This window comes from Salvia miltiorrhiza, chromosome 8 (genome assembly GCF_028751815.1).
Source record: "Salvia miltiorrhiza cultivar Shanhuang (shh) chromosome 8, IMPLAD_Smil_shh, whole genome shotgun sequence".
Classification (NCBI taxonomy): domain Eukaryota; kingdom Viridiplantae; phylum Streptophyta; class Magnoliopsida; order Lamiales; family Lamiaceae; genus Salvia; species Salvia miltiorrhiza.
The window spans coordinates 7,070,498-7,086,850 of record NC_080394.1 but is presented as its reverse complement, the minus strand read 5'-3'; the positions used below and the strand labels follow the sequence as shown (position 1 = coordinate 7,086,850).

At 31.1% G+C, this 16,353-nt stretch overlaps 1 protein-coding gene across 1 annotated transcript; it reads left to right on the top strand.

Annotated features, from left to right (window-relative positions):
- The first annotated feature begins 11,836 nt into the window (after positions 1 to 11,836).
- On the top strand, positions 11,837 to 15,042 carry LOC131000571 (uncharacterized). The gene is made up of 5 exons (XM_057926570.1): positions 11,837 to 12,944; positions 13,421 to 13,449; positions 14,065 to 14,243; positions 14,337 to 14,466; positions 14,554 to 15,042. The coding sequence occupies exons 1-5, from the start codon at positions 12,190 to 12,192 to the stop codon at positions 14,823 to 14,825; spliced, it is 1,365 nt and encodes a 454-aa protein (XP_057782553.1). The 5' UTR covers positions 11,837 to 12,189; the 3' UTR covers positions 14,826 to 15,042.
- Positions 15,043 to 16,353: the final 1,311 nt, after the last annotated feature.

Sequence of the window (16,353 nt, the reverse complement as noted above, 5' to 3'; positions counted from 1 at the left end):
ATTAAAATATAAATTTAAATATTACATTAATTAAAATAAAGTACAATAAAAAAAATTACAATAACTAAAAATTAAGACCTTTTAATGGATCCTTGTTTTGCATAAATATATATATATATATAGGGAAGGGATCAATAAAGAATGCTAAATGTAGAAGGAAACAACGAAGGCTGAATAACTCAATACATTTATTGAATAAATCACGCAAGCGCATGAACGAAAAATGTACGTGTTTATTCAGTAAAATAACTATTCATGCGGTCGCGTGATTTATTCGGTAAATTTATTGACTTATTCAGAACGAAATATAATTACTTCTTCATAGATCCCAACCCTATATATATATATATATATATATATATATATATATATATATATATATATATATAGGGTGTGGTTCTAGAGAGAACTACATTATTTGTGAGAACGGGAGAACCATCAAATCTAATGCATTCACTGTAAAAATTAATGCATCCGCTGTTAAAATTAATGCACTTAAAAAAATAAAAAAAAAATGCTCCCTTCAGGATTCGAACCCAGGATCTGCATTCATCCAACAAGATGATGCATCCACCGTAGATCTTGATGATCGAATGACTGAAAATGGTTCTCCGGTCTTCTTTTATTTATGGTTATTTCCTGAACCTCTCCCTATATATATATATATATATATATATATATATATATATATATATATATATATATATATATGGTGCAGTTATAGTGAGAACCACACTTATCGTGAGAACATAAGAATCATTAAAATCAATGCATCTACTATATAAATTAATGCATTCGCTATTAAATTTAATGCATCCGAAAATAATATATATATATATATATATATATATATATATATAGGGAGAGGTTCACATAAGAACCACTAATAAAATAAGAACGGAGAACCATTTTAAGCCATTCGATCATCAAGATTTACGGTGGATGCATCATCTTGGTGGATGGATGCAGATGCTGGGTTCGAATCCTGAAGGGAGCAAAAAATTATTTTTTTCGGATGCATTAAATTTAATAGCGGATGCATTAATTTGTATAGCAGATGCAGTAATTTTATTGGTTCTTATGTTCTCACGATAATTGTGGTTCTCACTATAACCGCACCCTATATATATATATATATATATAAGACCTCTTCTTTTTATATTCTTTTTTTAGTATAAGACCTCTTATTTAAATACATAGTACCTTTTTAGTTTAATTTTGAATCTAACAGTTGCAGATTTATATGTAGAACACAATTTTTTTATTAATAAATTATATAAATCAATTTAAAAATCACACTACGATGAGAAGACACTTAGAATCTTAAGCTTTGAACATTAACCAGTTATTGTTAATATGTTATAGCACACGCACAATTCTTGTTCTCTAATTGCAAATTTGCAATGCTCCGTCATAATGTGATGGTAACACTTTTTATCATACGTGGCAAAAGTATGTGCTTGTAGTCGTGAAATGGGCCGGTTTCACTACAACAATCTAATGAGGCCAAATATTAATAGGCTTAATTCAACATCAATGCATGATGGGCTGGGCCTGTCGAACAAATTGAACTTGTAAATCTATATAATATATATGAGTTAACGTAAATCTCTTTCCACCAAAATTTTTCTCTCCTCACTTTATTTTTTTTATTTTGATTCTCTTTCAAAAATCATAAACTTTAATTTATAAAAAAATATTCATTATGAATTTTAAATTAAAGATGATGACAAGATCTTTAATTTGATGTAAAAATTATAAAAAATAAATTTAAAATAAATAAGTTATTATCGTTTAAAGTCATAAAATTATGTCACCAAAGGGACACCAAACGGTGCAACCTCCTGTGTGAACAGTGAGGTCCCGAGTTCAAATCTCACTGCTTCCCCTCCCCAACTCCCCCAAGTAAAAAAAAAAGTCATAAAATTATTCTTTTTTCTCTCTCCTCTCCCATTTATCATCTTATCTCTCATATCTTCTTTCTTTAAATGTCACGATTCTTCATTTTTCTTTTCTATTTCATTCCTTTTTTTATTTTTATTTTATTTTTTTGTTAGAAATTATTTTCAATATTTTCTATTTATATTTTTTCTGTTATAAAAATTTAAGGCAACTAAAAAGATTAAACTTATATTTGTTCATTTTTATCAATCATAAATAATTAATTCGTAGTTCAAAAATTGAATATTCAAATGTTTTCAGATTCATGTGTTTATTGAGATTATGTTGTTCATAACTTTGATTTTTTTATTGAGATTTATGTTTGCATTTGTTTATATTTAAATTATATTTAATATATGTATATATTTATTCAAAAGATCATTCAATTTCAATATTGGTCGTGCATCGCACGAGCGGACATACTAGTGTCATTTAATTGCGATTTGGTGGAAAAATTAATTTTAAACAGGTATGTGAATTTAATTTAATTTAATTTAATTTTTTTAGGCGAAAGGTGTATAATATCGAAAAGTCAAGAAGAAAAATCCGACTTTTAAATTATTTCACTTTGACTATCTCTAACAAACATTACTAAATTGTGTGCTGCTCCATTAACCACTCGACAAATATATTAGAAACCCAACACAATATTCCTTCTAATATAAAACTTTTTAATTGAGTTTGTGAGCGCGCATATACATATATTAACTTTTATTTTTATTTCGTCAATGAGACATAATTTAAATGATAAAGTTGGGGCATTTAAAGTCTCTCCTTTGTGAGAGACATTGGGTTCAATTTTGTTTGTATGCGGTGTAATTTTTGTCATTTTTGTATGGATAATGATCTCGTCTGCGTAGGTTATTTTTCCTTTTTGTGTGATGTAGAGATCCCGCCTACGTGCAATTGACTTATTTAATTATATAATAAATATCTCTTGTAATTCTCGAAAAAATTATTTTTATTTCCTAAATTTTATTAGATAAAGCCTCAAATAACTATAATAATGTGGTCTCAACATAGCAATATGGAGGAATAATTGATATGTTATCGTGGTCCAATTGTGATAATAATAGGCATAGTCTACATCACTATAATTAAATTATGAAGTGGCTAATTTATTATGAATATGGGGAATTATGGCCATCGAAAAATATGGGAATATTGTTGTGCCCATCCACGGTCCACCACATTAATTATGCCTTAGTACCAAATCTAAGGAATTTAACATGAGCATTTAATTTATCTCCCCAAAACAAATATGAGTATTTAATTTGTTGATGAACAGTAAAATCGAGGAGTATTATATTTCCTTCTTTTGGGTGCATTCTTCAAAATTTTAAAATTGCTATGATGAAAAATTATTTTCTATAAAAATTTAGTATTCAAATGCACCATATCATGAAATACATAATCTTTAAATTAATAATACATTTCCAAATAAATTTACATTATAACGAAATTGCATGCCCATGAACGTTATTTTATGTCACTCAAAATAAACGAACAAAATAATCAAGATGTCACATTCAGGATACAGTTCAATCTAATATGATAATTAGTTCACTCCTCCCTCACACAGCAGTAGTCGGATAACCTAATTTTACATCATATATTGTCATGAAATTAAAACATACTCCACCACTAATAATATTTCATTCACCATTACTTTTCACTTTTTCACCACTCATAATACTTTATTTACCCCTACTTTTCACATTTTTCATCTTTTCGTGTTAAAACTCGTACCCATCGTTCCTAGTAATTTATTTGGGAGACGAATGGAGTATTTAATACTCATTTTCTTTCAACTAGCTTGAATCATATTCCTTTTTGAGTCGCCTCAACTATCTTTAGTTATTTCCTTATATGGAAAAAATTAGGAAAAATAAGGAATATTAATTATTAAATTCTACAACTAATTAGGTTGTGCCCACTTATTCCACCCTTTTGTCTCTTTCACATCTAATCACTTATTCATTTTATTTCCAACACGCTTAAAGCACTGAACATTAATTTTTAATACTCATCTAAGTGTCACTTAGGTCTTAAGTAGTACTCCCTCCTATTCTAATTATATGTAGTTTTATTAGTTTGCATTGATTTTATATTATAAGTTATTTTGGTATAATATACCACAATTAACCTCATTTATTAAGGATATATTAGCTGATACAATTCAATAATAAGTTGATCCATTTTTATATCTATCGTTTTATTTTCTCATTTTCTCGTAGGCTGTATTTAATTTTAATTTAATAATAATTAATTAAAATTAAATTAGATAATTTATTTATTTATTAATATATGTGTTAAAGCTTAGAAAAACTTATAATTTGAATAGGACGATGATGCATGGATCATGGAGTACCATTTTGTCTTTAAAAAAAGTACTGTAGCACATTTTGGGCCCACCCAATTGCATTTATTTCCAACTGCAGGTATATATATTATTTGTTTATACGTGGTCTACCTCATGCTGATTAGTGATTGGTGATTACAAACATTTTGATTGAAATTGGAGCTGACAACTAAATATTTGGTTACTGAATAAAGAACTAGCATTTTCATGTTATGCAATACACGTGAAAATATTTTTCAATTTTTATATTTATATAAAATTAATACTAATTCAATTATTATACTTATAAATATAATAAAATTTTGATTTTAACTGAATATATTTGAATTGAATATAGAAAAAATAAAAAATAATTCACAATTATAAAATTTGATATTATGAAAAGCAAAAAAAAAGTTAAAAAAAGAATGCTAATAAAAAGAATTAAAATAGATTTATTCAAAAAAGATAAGAGAGGAGAGAGAAATTTATAAAATTTTAATATTTAAATAAATTTAAATTTTATAGTTTAAATCAAATATTTACATAAAATAGATATATCAAATTAAAGTTTTTATTGTGATCTTTAATTTGATATGCATATTAAATATTTTATAATTAATCGAATTTTACATTTTTTGGAAAAAAGTAAAACAACAAATACTAAGTTAAAAGAAAGGAAAATAAAAAGAAAAATAGAATTTAAACATAAACCTTCAATTTTATTATAACTACAAAATTACCACTTAATTTTGAAATTGTTTTCAAATTGAAAATTGCCTTTTTATTATAGTATAAATTAGACCCCGCTTCAAAATAAAAAATAAAAATAAAAAGACGAAGAAAAGAAAAGAAAAGAAAAGAAAAAAATTTAGCCTCTTGTCGACCCGATTCTCTGTATGTATCTATTGTGGATCAAATGTTATAGTATCAAATATGAGAACTTAAAATGAATGAACATCTCATTTTATGCAACGATTACAAGTTAACTTCATAAAAGTTATTTTCTCCAAAAAAAAACTTTATACAAGTTAATTTATGTAATTATAGGACAATTATAAATGTTAAGTTCGTTATTCTATAAAATAAATGCAAAGTTCATAATTTTTATGATAAAATGAGGTTTATATTGGAATTCAACCTTATACATATCATTCACCTTAATTATATATGTGAACACTTTTACTATACTATCTTAAAACTTGACGATGAAGTGCAGTCTGTTGGTAATACATTTCTCTTCCAATCAATAGGTCGGAGGTTCGAGTCACCTAGAAGGCTAGAGTGTGAGTGTGTTTTTTCTTTCTTTGGGTGTAACAATTTTTTTAAAACAATACTATCTTAAAGCTTATTATTGTCATCGAAATTTATTTTTTTATATAATTTATGAAATTAAAATATCACTAACAATTTTAGAGTAATTAATATTGAGTAAATATATTAAACAAAAAAAAATGATAACACGGAATCGCTAATCTATATTTGTGTGCATATATATATATGCCACTTCTAAAGGGGAATTATGTACTTATTTGACCTTACCTATCTATGATCACTACGTACCTAACTCAAACCACTGGGCTCGCCAAGTTATTGGTGCAGGAAATTTATATCTGATTAATTATTTCGGAAGTTCTGATTGAGCTCTTAATTAATGATATTAACCCAACTACATATCTTGTATAAAATGTCTCGCTTCAAACCAAATAAAAATTGTTATAAAAAAATAACCCAAACTTTAATCTCATAATAATTTTTAATCCAAATTTACAAATATCATAAATATAATCTGAATTTATCTATGTTGTTTAATTTATAGTTTGAGGCTGAATTCCGACTAATTGAGACTAACGTGTTTTGTCGGGAAACTAAAGTGGCATATAAGAAATAGAAAAAACTAATAATAACACATGTACAAAACTAATTATTGAATTTTTTTTAAAAAAATAGAGAAAATATTAGTATTATTTACCAAATCAAAATTCGTACTATAACCCAAAAAAAAAAATTATTGAGGGGCGGCAATCATTCAATTGAAGAGTTTGTACAATTTATGTTAAGTGTAGACAGAGAATCTGAGTAGTAATTGTTGCTAGTTGGCAGTGAGATGTCATAATATATACTATCCATTTACAAAGAAAGACAACATGAGTCCACAAATCACAATACATAATATACATTTCAAGCAAATAGAAAACGAAAGCTACTCTCTCGCGCTTTCTAGAAGACATTCTCTTATATAATAATTTTATCTCATTTGAATGATTCTCTTCCCTTCTTATATTCAACTATATCAATTGTACCACCGAAAACACCCCTACTATTAGGACTATTAGATTTTATTTCATCAAAAGTTGGGTAGAAAATAAATATTACTATTAGAAATTAATATATTTTGAATTACTAGAATTAGGTTTCATGCTCGAATTTATTTAATGAATTTGCTGGTGGGAACTGGGGTGAAATCCAAAAAATATTTGTAAGGTGAAGTTTAAGTAATTGACTGACAATTAGAGATTTAATAGATGGAGTAATAAAAAAAGATGAGTGTGGCTTAAAACCCATCCATTTGGCATCTTTATGGGACAGGCCGCCTTATCCTTCCATCCAAATACTCAATTAACAAATCTCATTACGGGGTTTCAAAAAAAACAAAAAACAAATCTCGTTATCATATTTATTAGAGTTTCAGGGTTTTTTAGGACAGTTTCTTAAATTGATTTGGACTATGTTTATTAATTAATGTCTTATTTTACTCTAAAAAAATTAATGCCCTATGTTTACAAGTCTAAATATTTTTGTCATAATTTCTAAATCAACATAAGTTATTGTCCTAAAAAATCCTCTGACTCATATTTATTGCCCTTTGAAATTTTCGTAAGGACATAGTGGAGGCTCGCAAGGCGGTGCACATCCAACTCGGTCGAACCCCCCAATATCACGCCTTCAAGACTCCCTCCGAGCTCAGAAGGAGAGATAAACGAGTGCACTGCACCACCTAATAAGAAAATTATTAATATTAAAAAATATATTCAATTTAAATATCGAGCCTAGTGGCTCTCATGGAGGAGCCCACCTACGAACCCAGCTTGTCATTACTCATACATGCTCTTAATTTGGGGTGCCAATGAGATGTTCATATTTTAATTAGTAATAAATATTTTATTACATGCACGATAACTGAAAATGAAATTAAATACATTACATCAATCATTTTCAATGCATTTTTTTTCAAAGCTTTATGATTTTAAAGTAATACGAAGATATAATACTATATAAAAGACATAATAAAAGCAAAAAGAAAAAGGTTAACGATATTTTATATCCTAAACTTTCAGCTTTTTATAAAATATTTTAAACTTTTGTTTTCTCTTAAAAAATTCTGAATTTTCATAAAATATTTTGAATTTTTATTTTATAATAAAAAAAATTTAAATTTTCAATATTTTCTATAAAATGTATCGCTACACAAAATTCAGTGACTAAGATATGACTTTTCTCAAATTGATTGTAGCTAAATTGTCAGATTTATACCACTAAGTTGATAATTTAAAACTTTCTGACAAAATGAGTCGTCTTCCTATCACCAATTTTATATAACGGAACATTTTATGAAAAGCGATGAAAGTTTGGGATTGTCTACGAGAAAAAAATGTTCAAGATATTTTATGGACACGTTAAAAATTCGGGATTTTTTAAGAGAAAATGAAAATTCAAGATATTTTATGGAAAAATACTGCAAATTCAAATTTTTTTAAGACAAAACAAAAATTTAAAATTTTTGTGAAAAATACTAAAAATTCGAGACAATAAAACACTATTAACCCAAAAAAATGGTAATTTAGTCGTGAAGTCAAGAATCGTTGAATTAGTACCAATATTTTTATGACAAAAACAAAGAAAAAACTAACTACCTGAAAAGCATACATTGACCTTCTATAAATCTTGAATTAGTAATTCTTATATTTGTAATTGAGTCAACTTTTGAGATAGTCATATTGAGCATTGAAATTTAATATTTGGTCATTCGTCTTAAAAACACAAATTTGGATAATTTTTTGCAATTTCAGACTGTATTACCTTTAATTTAGGCGGATCGGATCGAGTTGAGCACGTGGGTTGGTACTTTTGGCACTAATATTATAATTTGTGCCAAAAATACCAACAGAAAGCAAAACAAAAAAACTACTAATTAATTTAGTACTTTTGGCACTAATGTTATAATTTGTGTCAAAAGTACCAAATTACTTAGAATAAATGAGAATATCAGAATATTAGTGTCAAAAGTATTAAAAAAAAACAAGTAATTTAGTACTTTTGGCACAAATGATAATATTAGTGCCAAAAGTACCAAATTATTTGGTATATTTTTGTTCTAAGTAATTTAGTACTTTTGACATAAATTATAACATTAGTATCAAAAGTACCACTCAAACCCACGCCCAATCGATCGGATCCGCCTAAATTAAGGGTAATACAATTTAAAATTATAAAAAATGACAAAAATTTATATTTTTAAGTTGTATGGTCAAATATTGAGTTTCAATTCCCCAATATAACTATATATGAATGCATATTCTCTTTGTAATTTATACTATATGCTATTAACAACTGTAAAGTGACATAAATATCTTCCTACCGCTGTACCCTATAGTCCAATCGGCAATTTATTAAGTTGATAAGGACGATTAGTAGCAAAAGAGATATTTGTTGGGTGTATGTGTTAGTCAAGCGATAGAGTAGTTAATGATTAAATTTAAAAGTTTTGTGTTTGAATTTTTCGTGATATTGTTTTTAATTTTTTTATTTAATTATTAATTTATCAAAAAGATTTTTTTGCTGAATTTCTAAAATTCTAGTGTTTTTAACTTCTTAGTTATTTTTAATGGCGTTTGGGCTATTTGTTAATTTGTAGCCAAGCCATACAATGGTTTTCTTGATTTGCTCAATTATTTAGGCATGGAAATAAGAGGTGGGGTCCTACTCCTTTTTGTGATAAAATTAGCTACCTCAAATGTGCATATTATTTATACCCTACAGGCTACAATGGTAGGGAAATCAGAGGTAAGTGAAAGTTGGAAAACCTAGTAAAATTAGTTGTATTTTTATTACTCGTGGATTATTAATGCAAGCCATTTATCTTCTGGGTTTGAAATGTAAGTCTAGATCCTCTAAACAAAACGATGCATTAATAATTTAATCATTTTAAACTAACATACGTTATATATTAGGATCTGGGTCGATTTTGGGGCTGGACGATCGACTGTAGTCTGTACTAGTCCCCTAAAAAACAAAGACCCCCAAAATATTTTGGTTCATATATTTATAATTTTTTACCTTAAAAAAACAAGGATTTATTTGTAGCAATGTCAGTAAAGGATGTGCTTTTTAATTGTGTGGTTGTGTGTGTTCAATTCCTTCTAGTATTAGCATTTTTGCAACTTGCACATCAGGCTTTGAGAAGGGCCCAAGCACGAATTTAGTAATTTTTATATATTTCCAATTTTTTATTATATTTTTTAACTATTAATAAAGGACATATACATTTTTAAGAACTTGCACAACAAATTAGATTTTTTAAATGGCCCAAGTAAGAATTTTTAATATTTTTTTTTGCAATTCTAATTTTTATATTTTTTCAATAATTAATAAAGAGTAATTCTAAAAATTTACATGGGACCTCTCTTTTCTTAGCTCCGGCTTTGATCAGGATCGACTTTTGCGATGGTTTAGAAAAAACATGATTTATCTTGAAAGGTTATGCTTTGAAAAGGTAAGACATCCATCAATCTAATAATCATTTTACAAATTATTAAGTTGAATGTGTACAAAACCAAATTTTACAAATAATCATTTTACAAAACAGGATCGACTTCCTTTGAAGGTTGTCAATTTCCAAGTATAACAAGGCGAAGTCTTGAAACATGATTTAATAAAATGACAAAAATAAAACGCCAAATCAAAACGTCATTCCCAATTAGCAGGTGGAAATGTAGAATATATGCGACAACAATTTAGATATTACTTTCAAGATTTATGTTTATTTAAATGACGATACGAATCTAATTACTAACAAATTCTGAATTTTGGTTAATTGAAACACATCCTGTAATTTATACTACTATTATTCATAAAATTCTAAGAACGAATTAATCATTTTTAGAAAAGGTGGAACTTAATTTCTTAGCGGTGCGCGCCCAGTCAGCTTGCATTAAAGAAAAGTGGGGTGAGCTTACAATTTTGTATGGTATAGTAATGTTTGAGCTCCACAAATTATTAAACGTACTTTATTTATATTTCAATTCAATAATTGATCAAAGGTATTATTGTAAATTTTATAGGACAAAAAGACTTCCGACAGGCAAATAGATATGATCTCTCTATCTAGTACCTTTTCATGATCAATTTATTAAAAGAGAGAGAGAGAACTTCATTCATTTAAAAATGTAAAATTAAATAAAAAGAACAACTAGCATTAATCCATTATTAAACCGGTAGCTCTCGATTAAATATATGCATTATAGGCTTACACAGTCAATGAGTAAGTTCATTAAAAAAAGAGGTTAGTATCATTTAAATTAATGACAAATTAGAGAGGACTAGACCAATTCTTCATCTTCTTTTTTGTTTATTTGTTTTTTACTAGCTAAGAAAAGTTTACTGAATATTTTAGGATGAATAAATAAAAATAATATAAATTAAATTGACGAAAAAGTATATTTAATCTTACAGATATGAGAGAGAGAAACTGAAAAAGAATGCATGGGAGTTTAAGGCGCCGTGTTTTTGGTGACGTGGCGTTGCATGCATTGCATGGTGAAGTTTCGATACGCCGTGTTTGGTGAACCCCACTCTGTCACTTACATTTCAATTATTTATTTAATTGACTAATCATAAAGGTAGTTTCCAGTCACAAATATGATGATAACTACTTAACATTATATTATTTGGGAGCAGTTGGGTGTTTAATGTGTTCCTTTTAATAATCCAAATCTCTAAACTGTCCAAACACATACTACATATCTTTTGATCCTTTCCAACCCATGTTTCCTTCTTGGAGCAGTTGGCCATTTCCCCCCAGTGGGCCAAACTCCAATTATTTTGCCTTCCATTCCTTTTTTTTCTCTTTTTCTTAACATTCCGATGATAGCTGTGTTTTTCACCTTTTATATAAAAAATAATAATATAAGTATTATTATTTTGTTAGGGTAATAAAGTAGCATGGGTAGAGATATACACATTCTTCGAAAACAAAAATATATTGAAAACCCAATTATAATACGAAAATTTATTTCAAATGATATAATTTGAGCTTGTCTTACCACATTATTTTTCAAATATATTACTATATAATTCAAAGCTCGATGCAAAAAGTTAGGTTAGTTCTAAATCCTTTAAGAAACACCCACCCCTCATTCAATCTCTAGTTATTAAAGATGAATCAGTGACATAAATTAAAATTCCAGTTTAAGAGGAGTTGGAAGCTGGGATTAAGCAGTAAAGCTAACTTTTCATATCCGCTAACTAATTAGAGTAGCGTGAAAATCAATTTAGAGTAGTATTTGGCATAAAAATATTGAAATGAAAGACTTTAGCAGATTACAAGTAGTCCACTACGTAGCAAATTACATAATCTAATTAAGGTGTGAAACTGAAAATACAAGCTAATGATTCATCATCAAATTCAAAAAAGGCATTGACCTGCCCAAAAGTCACCTGCCCACTTCATTCAAAGACTGCCAACACATTTTCAACCTCATAAAACTCTCTCTCTCTCTCTCAGGCTCAAAAAAAAAAAAAACTCTCTCTCTCTCTCTTTCACTGAATTCATTGCACTTTGGCTGACATCTCTTCCAGCAATCATCCGCCGCATTCCATGCTGCGAATCGCACCGCCGCCATAATCAAATGCTCAAGGTATTCAACAAGAAGCTCCGCCGCCTCTGCTCCAGACTGGGGTGGCCCCGCCGCCGCACCCGCCGCTCCCGCCCCAAGATCGTCGTGAAGAAGCTCGGCAAATCGAGCTCCAGAGCTCAGCCGGAATCCGCCGCCGGAATATCGTCGGCCGTGATCTACCCCAGCTCCGAATTAGGCGGCGCGAAGGCGATAAGGTTCGTGTCATTTAATGCTGCCCTCTTCTCCATGGCACCAGCTGTCACCACAGCGGAGGAATCTTCGGGCGGAGAGCAGGAGCCAAGAAAAGGGCGGGAAAGGAACGATCGGCCGAGGAGCATTCTGAAGCAGTCTCCCCTGCATCCCGGCAGCGCCTCCGACGACCTGCCGTCGCGGCAGCAGAAATTCGCGAGGTCGAGATTGAGGGTTTCCATAAACCTGCCCGACAACGAGATATCGTTGAAGAGGAGCGGGCAGCTGAGCTTCGACAAGTTTGAGGAGCTGAGCGGAGAGAGCAGGCGGCCCGGCGGAGGTAGGGGTAGAGCGGTGGCGGAGGTTCTGCGGGAGCTGAATGCTGATGTGGTGGCGCTGCAGGATGTGAAGGCGGAGGAGGAGAAGAACATGAGACCGCTCTCCGATTTGGCTGAAGCTTTGGGAATGAAATATGTGTTTGCCGAGAGCTGGGCGCCCGAGTTCGGCAACGCCATTCTCTCTCGCTGGCCGATCAAGCGCTGGAAGGCGCACAGGATCTTTGATGACACCGATTTCAGGTTTTTTTTTTAATTTTTCTTGCTCTTTATGTTTTTTTTTTAGAAAATTCATGTTTACGAGTTTTCTGTCTGCTGTTTGTCTTGATCAATTAGATGCTTTTTTTGCTCTCTCTCTCTCACACACACACACATTTATGGCGTCAGTCAGCACAGCACAGCATGAATTGGTAAAGACAATAAAACACGAGATAAAATTAGTATGAGAAGCAAGGGATCTCATCTCATGTAATAAAAGGGCCAAAACATGAGCTATAATAAAAGGAGCAAAGAGTTTTTATTGGTGGTATGGTATATGCAAAGCTAGCTGATTTGAATATACAAAGAATCTATGCATGTGAGCTACAATTGCATAAAGATTTACTTACAAAACACCAGAGATTTAAAGTACAAAGTAAGTATACAAGTATAGCAATGAAGGTAGACATGATGAGAAAGAGACAAAGATTTGGGCTTATGCAAAAAGGCATCTAATGCAGGAATGTACTGAAAGCCACCATTGATGTCCTGTTATTTGGTAGTGTAGAAAATAGAATGACGATAAATGAAAGGATGCAGAACCGAGGCGAGAATAAATTCTCTCTCCGTAAGGCAAAATTACTTCCGCTCTGTGCTCGCGGATCTACAGTAATTGCCCCCAAGATACAACGGTTTCGGGATGATAGACGAGTCCTTAGCACTAGGAGTTCGCTATCCGGTCGAACGGCTTGATACTCGGGACTGAGTATGTAAACTAAACTAATATGACAAATTGATTATCTGAATTCGTTTGTTTTTAATCTCATTCTGGAGGGCCCTATTTATAGTAGTCCAAGGATTTCCTTGAACTGACGTGACTGTTTGGCCAAACAGGAGGTCCGAACCGACGTGTCTCTTCGGTCTTGAACTGCCACCACGTGCCCTGTTTGGGCAAACAGATCCGAACCATCGTGTCTCTTCGGTCCTCAACCGCTGCCACGTCCGTTTGGGCAAACATGTGGTCCGACCTCGTGTCTATTGGCACGTGCCATCCGTTGCAAACGTGTTTACTGCAACTCATCATTTTTACAGATCGACAATTATCTATCAAAGACCTATCATTTATTCCATGACAAAGATTAGAGTAAGTATTATTCCACTGTCCCTCAAGTAGGCGAGATCAACGTGTTCTGCACGCTCCTCGACCACCTAGACGAGAGCTGGAGGATGAAGCAGATGAACGCCATCATCCAGTCGACCAGCGTGCCCCACATTCTAGCCGGAGGCCTAAACTCACTAGACGAAACAGATTACTCCCAAGAGAGATGGTCGGATATTGTGAAGGTCAATACCATATATATACATATACATTCTTGGTTGATCATCATTCTTACAATGTAAGACCAATTATTAATGTCTGGTTGTTCGTGGGCTTAGTACTACGAAGAAATGGGGAAACCAACGCCCAAAGTGGAGGTGATGAAGCATCTAAAGAGTCGAGAATACACAGATGCTAAGGATTATGCAGGGGAGTGTGAGTCTGTTGTGATGATAGCCAAAGGGCAGAGTAAGAGCTACTAATCTATAACAACACATCCCTTGCAATTAAGTTCCCTCATTGAGTGTTGTTGTTGAAATGTATAACGCGGTGCAGGTGTGCAAGGGACGTGCAAGTATGGGACGCGAGTAGACTACATATTATCATCAGCAGACGCGCCTTACATGTTCGTCCCAGGATCATACTCGGTGGTCTCATCAAAAGGGACTTCTGATCACCACATTGTGAAAGTTGATGTGATCAAAGCAAGCAACAGCAGCAGCAGCAGCACTTCTGAGCACAAGGCGAGGCTGCAGCAGAGGAGGCCGACGCTCAAGTTTACACATTCTTCGTCTCCATCAAAGGCTGTATGGAAGATGCATTCATGAGGAATAGTTTGCATTATTTTGTTTTAATTTGGTTAGCTGATTTAGTTTGATGATTGAGAGAATAGATTTTATAGGCTGCTTCCTTCTTCATCTCAGTTTAAATTTCTGATGTAAAGGGGAAAAAGAGTGTTAGTTTAAACATGCAATGTGACTCTGATTGTATAGATAGATTCATTTGTAAAACAAGTTGTTAAGTAAATGTGCTTCTGGCTCTGTATTCTTGTGTTGTTTACTTGTGCGAAACATTTTATTGATATTTGATAGTGTGATATTGCCATTTATAAGAAGCATCTGATCTTCAAAACAAGTGGAAAAAAAAAAGAGAAAGAAAAAAAAAGGAACCACTATTGACAAATGGTATATTGTGTACAAACTTATAGTCATTATCTGTGTCTGAGGAGCTCGATTTGAAAATTTTAAATTTATGACCTTTAATCACAAGCTCACCTACGCTATCTGCTATGCTACCCAAAATAGGTGAACCTATATTTAAATATGAGTACATTTTGCCCTAAAAGAAGGGACTTGTCGTATTTATATAGTGAGTTAATAAGAGTTTAGAGGGTCAGACCGTTAGGTTTCGCTTTGCTATTTGAGTACTAGTTGTTGCAGGATGTACAATATAAATAATATAGAATTTTTTATATTCATAAAATGTTAATCTATAAGTTAATTATCAATATAAAGAATAATATCAAAACACAAATTACAATAAATTGTATTAAATATTATACGTATTAAAAATATTACATCATGAGGCATCCGAAGAAGAGAGGTCTTGAGTTCAATCCTGTCTGTGTGAGTGATGTTTTTCCACTTTATGTGGTGTTGTATTCCCGCCTACGTGCGGTGTTGTATTGTTTGGTGTTGAGGTTCCACACGCAGGGCGTTTCTCGCCTCCGTGCGGTGATGTTTTATCACCGTTTGGGTGGTGGTGAGGTCCCGCCTACGTGCGGGTTGTATAATTGATTATATTCAGATATCTCTTGTAATTTCAAAAAATAAAATATATTACATCATAATTCATAAGTTGACTAAACAATAATTAAGCACATAAACAATTGATTTAATTGAGTCGTCTAATTGAACGACTTCATGTATATCACAAATATTGATTAGATATGTACATTTGTAGAGTGTTTGGAGGAAATGTAATTACTAATTAGGCTATTAAACTGGAACTTGCATTTGGGCCATTTTTCGCTAATGGGCTCTTCTTTGATATATGCTTGAATTTATAAATTTTAAAGAGTAATTTTATTTATAGCCTCAATTTATTAATTAGTATAACTTTTTAACTGAAAATAATATCAAATTTATTAATTTATTCTCGAACCTCCCAAATTAAACATCAAATAAATATTTGAGTAATTCTATATAGTCCTATATTTTATCTTTCTAACCCCTTATGTAAAAAATAAAACAAATATTAATTCATATATTAATTTATTATCCCCCTAGTCCCAAATTGAATTTATAATAAATAATAACTTCATCTAGCGGCCCAGTTTTTTTTTTTTTTTTTGAG

Bases quoted from the DNA above. Each gene is read 5' to 3' on its own strand.
- LOC131000571 (XM_057926570.1), top strand. From the start codon at position 12,190: ATGCTCAAGGTATTCAACAAGAAGCTCCGCCGCCTCTGCTCCAGACTG. The intron at 12,945-13,420 runs GTTTTTTTTTTA...CATCTAATGCAG, and splicing joins TTTGATGACACCGATTTCAG to GAATGTACTGAAAGCCACCA. The intron at 14,467-14,553 runs GTAAGAGCTACT...AACGCGGTGCAG, and splicing joins GATGATAGCCAAAGGGCAGA to GTGTGCAAGGGACGTGCAAG.